The 5,919-nt window shown below is 49.3% G+C and overlaps 1 protein-coding gene across 2 annotated transcripts in view; it reads right to left on the reverse strand.

Moving 5' to 3' along the window:
• PRKAR1B (protein kinase cAMP-dependent type I regulatory subunit beta) overlaps window positions 1-3,995 on the reverse strand; it is a 90,664-nt gene extending 86,669 nt beyond the window's left edge. The window contains exons 1-2 of one of the 2 annotated variants that reach the window (XM_027878188.1): window positions 3,822-3,995; window positions 2,780-2,983 (exon numbers count right to left, since the gene is read on the reverse strand). In XM_027878188.1, the coding sequence (XP_027733989.1) occupies window positions 2,780-2,956 (177 nt within the window). In that variant the 5' untranslated portion in view covers window positions 2,957-2,983; window positions 3,822-3,995. The remainder of the gene's footprint in view (window positions 1-2,779; window positions 2,984-3,821) is intronic. The other variant, XM_027878189.1, reaches the window with a different exon arrangement.
• Window positions 3,996-5,919: the final 1,924 nt, after the last annotated feature.

Raw genomic sequence — 5,919 nt, forward strand, 5'->3', positions numbered from 1 at the left:
AACATCAAACCTCAATCTCCAGCACTTTATTTATAAGTATTTATTCATGTTCTCACTCCACAGCCCTCTCAGGCCATGTCCATACTGCAAAATAAAAAGTGGCCCAGCCATGGGCCTGAGCACCAGCCCAAGACAGTCCACATCCATCAACCATCAGCTCGTTCCCTGGCTCTGTTCTCAGCTGCTCCTACCAACTCCTGCCAAAATAAACCTGCTCCTAGACCTATTAGACCCAAGAACTATGTTTGGGGCCAGTCAGTGTCATGGGGTCAGGGGTTAGTCCCTGACCCATTCCAATTTAGCAGTACAGATGTGGGCTGAAGGCAATGGACCCAACTCTGATGTCATCAGAAGCCAGGTGAAAAGCATTTATGACGCAGTCTGATCTTCCATATCATAATAAATCTTGCTTTTATGAGTTGATTTTATGAGATGGAGTTAGAAATTAGCAAAATGAAATACACTTTTTTTTTTTCAAATTCACCTCTGAGGTAGCTCCAATATATTGCTGTGGATCAAGCTCTACATATTTTCCACGAGTTCCTTTTTTTAACCACTCGAAAAATATCCTACACTTCATCTCCAAAGTGCCCACATGATTTTTTGACAGATAAACTGTTATTCTACTGCTCTCTTCAGTGGAACGTGTTGTCTGTTTTAATGAGTTTGGAAAATAAGCCCAAAATACCACACTTGGGTGGAAAAATGCATGACTTTGTTTAGAAAATCATGCTTAAACCCAAAGATTTTCATTCCTCTCCCTGCACAGGACCAAAACTAAATGAGCTAATAGCAATCTTGCCATATCGGTATTGCTCACTTTTACTTACAAAAATCTAATTATCAATTGCTAAATTAACAATTCCATTATGATTCTTCAAACTACCTGCATATGACAAGTGTATAAAAACAGGATAAAACTTACTGAAAGAATTTCTCTATATTTACAAGCATTCCTTCAACTGTTATTACACAACCAACCAAGTCAAAATATTATTCTGCAGCAGCAAACCCTCCGCAGTTCAATTCATTCCAAGAAAGCCCTCAGAGATGGTTGGACAAGGAAGTCAAACTGTTTCAGGAACAAGAATTACAGTGCTGGAAACCTCCAGGAGCAGCCTAAAGCCTTCAGGCTCAGCAGGCTTAGCCCCCAGGCTGCTCTAGAGAGGCAGTGCCAAGATTGTTCCCTCCCACAGTAACTATGATGTTCACTGCATTTGATGCCTTGAGACTGGTTGTTTCTAAATCATGTCCTTCCATTCTGAGACAAGTGACATCCATCAGCTTCTGTGTCTGCATCCTGACTGATGTCCTACAGCATTCTGGTATCCGCTGTTCTTTGGGAAATAATAGGAGATTAAATGAAAAGATATAGAATTTCTCAACTGCCTTCCTGCCTCAATTCTGTGTACTGTGTTTAGATCAGTGAAGCCAAACTCCTCAAGCACAATTCCTCCAGCTATGGAGCTTATTTCAAAATACTACAACATATTTTAACTTTTTTTTTTTTTTTTTTTTCAAAAATGGTGCTTATCCTTCTTTTCAGGAAGCCAAAAATTGCAGTCATTATGATGGATAATAACTCATCACACAATAAAGTAAATTCAACAGTTTTGACTCTCTCAAAATGGGTCTTGGCTGTCAGAATTTTACAATATGCAGAATCAAGAGACTGTCTCTTTTTAATAATAAGCATTGGAATTAAAAACCATCTTGTACTTCCTACTCCTCTCTCATGTCCCAGGGATTCTTACTGGGTTGCCACCACAATGCAATGATTGGGTTCTTTTAAAACTATGTAAATTTGGCATATACTCACCTCTACAAAAATATGTCTGAAAAGCAGACAGTGGGATGTTTAAAATGCTCCACATCACTGGTAATATATCAGCTTTATGCATTATTCACTGTTTATTATTGTTCTTACTCTGTCCTTATAAAATTCTGCCTCTTGAAGGAAGACACTACATAAAACTTATCTCTTAAGCCTAAAAACTTTGGATGTTTCCTTCAAAAAAAGGCAAATAATCCTCCTCTTAAATTAAATATATGAATAAATTCTCTGGCAGGCTGCGGATTTGTGTAGCCAACAACTTGCCCTGTGCTCCCATTTATTTCTGGATGAATCTCATCCCCAGGGAAAAGCTGTGCTCGCAGAACGTGCTCTTCCTGCAAAGACACCCATGGGCTTTAGTCAGAATTTGTCTGGGAATGTTCTAAAATGTTTCCTCCTTTACAGTGCTTAAGAAGACAGTCACAGCAAGTGAGGTCTCTCTGAAAGCATCCCTTGTCAGAGAATCCTGGGACAAGTACTGCAGATGGGAAAGAGCAGGGAAATTAAATAGTAAATTGTTCAATGATTTTCAAAACTTGCTGGTTCCCTGATTTTGCTCAGTTTCAGAGGAAGGGAAAACCGCATCACCTGACACTGGAATAAACAGGGGACAATGTTTTGCACTCATAGGAAGGTTCTTCCCATAGATGAAAGTTTGGGATACCACATATCACAACACAAAGTATGATCATAACAATTTGGGTCATTTTTAACAAGTGCAGTTTGATGAGGAATTATAATCTTGCACAGAAAATTCTAAACAACAGCCAATAATACAGTAGACATCAGCAAATGAAGGGTTGGGGTTTTTTTCTTCTAACAGTCTACTTTTTCACAGTTCTGTGATAATTTAAAATTTGAAAGAAAAAATGTCCCAAAACATTTGAAACTCTTTAAACAATCTTTTTCAGTTTAAAAATGGAAAACCACCTGAAAATCACTGACCTTTTCTAATTTTTCAAAGTGTTCTCTAAGGAACTTCATGGGTCGGTCTGGCTTTGCTATGCAGAGGTTTACAATGCACTCTTTTAAAATCTGTTGGATGTTGTGCTTCTGAACATAGAGTTCACATCCCTTCAGGCTCTCATCTTCTTCCACATTGCAGGAAGCAGCAGCAGCCATCTTCAGGCTTGTAAACAGAAAACAGACCTAGGTAAGAAAATGGTGCAAGAAAGAGATAAGAGACAGTTCCAAAACCCTTTGTCAGAGAGATCTGAAGGAGCAAAGACATTTTTACCATTGCCTGTTGCCTATTCAAGAGCTATTGAAACTGAATGTTTTAATGTTCTAGGGTTATATGTGGAAATGCCAAACTGTGTCATCTTTGTAAGATCAACATCCCAGTAAGTATAAAAAGAGGATTTTAACTCCTAGACAGCGATCAATCTTCGGGGGAAAAAAATCCAGTGCAATTAACTCTACAAGGCTAGCAGTTTCAAAGACAGCTATTAAACGATGGCGTAAAGCCTTATTTTTCTATCCCCATGGGAACTCCCTCCCTGTCAGCAGAAGCCCAGCTTTCCAATACAGCTTTCCGATTTTCGGTCAATTTCAGCATCTCCCCCTTTCCCAGCGAGCGACCCTTCCCGGCTCCGGGGGAGCTGGGCAGGAGCGGGCACAGCCCCCCAAAAAGGGAATTGAGCCCCACAAAGGAAAGTGAGCCCCCCTCAAAGGGAAGTTTGGTGACTGGGGGGAGAACAACCCCCAAACCCTCTTTATTCCCACCAGCGCGGATATGACCGCTCTGTTCCGAGCCCAAAACCGCGGGGGCAGCTTTACCCCGGTCCCAGCCGCCCCTGCCCGGGCCGGTGGGTCCCGAGGGGCGGCCGGGGCTGTGCGGGGCTGTGCGGGGCAGGCCCCGGGAGGCGCCCCGATCCCGGCCGGGCGGTCCCCGCGGCAGCGCATCCCCCGGGCCCGGCGGGGCGGACCGGCAGCCCCTGCCTCTGCCCCGTCGCCGGGCCCCGGGAGCGCAGGGGCCGGTAAATACCTGGTGTCCGGAGCCGGCGGAGCGACGGCGCCTCCTCTGTCCTTCCCGGCGCTGGAGGCGGAGGAAGGGGCTCCCCCGCCGGTATCCGCACTGCAGCCGCCGCCTCCCCCGCTCCTGCCCGCCCGCCCGGGGCCGCGGGGCGCCACGGGGACTCTCCTCCCGCTCCCGCACAAAGGCTCCGGCCCCGCCGCTGCCGCTCGCCCGCAGGAAGTGCCGCCGCCGCCGTCACTCACGGGCGGGCGCGGCCTCGCCTCCGCCGAGAGGCGGCACGGACCGCACCGACCCGCTCTGCACCGCACCGACCCGCACCGACCCGCTCTGCACCGCACCGACCCGCTCTGCACCGCTCCGACCCGCACCGACCCGCTCTGCACCGCACCGACCCGCTCCGACCCGCTCTGCACCGCACCGACCTGCTCCGCTCCGCACGGACACACAGTGGGCACGGCAGAGCCCGGCCTGGCTGCCCCGCACCTCCAGCCTGAGGCCACAGTGGCCAGGAAGGCCTCCCCGGTCATGAAGTACGGGCTGACCACGATGGACGATGGTCTGGCCAAGAAGGATGGGCCCGGACACCAAGGACAGCCTGTATGTGAAAGGTGGCCTTTCCATGGAGGACAGCTTGGCCATGAAGAACGATGCTCTGGCCATGAAATATGGCCTGGCCAGGAAGGACGAGCTTGGTCACAAAGGACAGCCTGGATGTGAAAGGTGTCCTGCTGTGCAGGACAACTTGGCCATGAAGGACAACAGTCTGGTCATGAAACGTGGGCTGGCCGGGAAGGGTGGCCTGGCTGTAGGGGACAGCCTGGCCAAGAAAGGTGGCCTGACCGTGGAGGAGGATGGGCTGACCATGAAGGGCAGCCTGGCCACGAAGGACAGGCTACAGAGTGGAGGCAGGAGCATGGCGTGAGCCACCAGCCCTCCTGCACCCACAGCTCGGGAAGCACTGGGAAGATCGGCTCACCAGGTCCATCCTTGGGTATTTAGAGCAAAGCCATCACACCCAGCAGCACCTCCATGCAAGGCCACGAGGAGCGTGGTCCCAGCTGGGACGTGGCCATGAACCAGAACGTGCACTCAGGAATACTCCAATGCATGCTACTATTTCCTGTGTTCCCAGGGAATTCACACTCGTGGTTCCCACAGAATAAAGGGTGAAAAAGGACTCTGAAGGCTCAAACTCCAGCTAGGAGCAGCATAACAAGAGAATAAACTCTGCCAGCAAACACAGGGCTTTTATAGAAGAGTAATTTTAATTAGTTCTGTAGTTTGTTGTATTTTAAATTCAGTATGATCACTCAAGAAAAGGACCCTTTAGTTTGATGCGTGTTCATTGCATTCACCAGAATAAAACACAAAACATTAGGTTGTATAAATCACGTTAGTACAATATGAACACAACATATATACACCTTAACTTATAAAAATAAACACTACAAAGTATACAAGGCTGCTACAGCAGTCAGGTGACTTCCTGCCCACTGATCCCTCCGGAGAGAAAACAGGAGGGAGAAGCCATACATGTGAAAGTGGCCCCGGTGCTTTCCCGTTCCCCTCAGCCCGCAGGGCATTCCCAGGTTTGCATCCCTTTTTACCCGCGTGATCCAACAGCGGCCTCCTGCCCTTGCCGGTACCGGCTGAACCTGCAGAATCTGCTGAACCCACCGAACCCACCGATCCCACCGCCGCCTCCCCGGTGTTTGGGACGTGTCCTGAGCGAGGGGCAGAGCGGCGGAGGGGCTGCCCCCCTGCTGCCCCTGTCCCCCCGCGCTATCCCTGCCCCCCTTCTTTGTCCTTCCTCTCTGTCCCTGTCTCCCCGCTCTGTCCCTGTCCCCTCTCTTTGTGTCTCTGTCCCTGTCCCCCCGCTCTGTCCCTGTCCCCTCTCTTTGTGTCTCTGTCCCTGTCCCCCCGCTCTGTCCCTGTCCCCTCTCTTTGTGTCTCTGTCCCTGTCTCCCCGCTCTGTCCCTGTCCCCTCTCTTTGTGTCTCTGTCCCTGTCCCCTCACTCTCTGCCTGTCCCAGTACCCCCCCCGCAGTGCCCGCGCTGCCGTAAAGCGCGCTCCCGCAGTCGCAAACGCCCCGCGCGTCCCTGGCGAC

The sequence above is a fragment of the Empidonax traillii genome, unplaced genomic scaffold (genome assembly GCF_003031625.1).
Source record: "Empidonax traillii isolate 1590-97213 ecotype Southwest subspecies unplaced genomic scaffold, ASM303162v1 scaffold39:size2480183, whole genome shotgun sequence".
NCBI classification, from domain to species: Eukaryota; Metazoa; Chordata; class Aves; order Passeriformes; family Tyrannidae; genus Empidonax; species Empidonax traillii.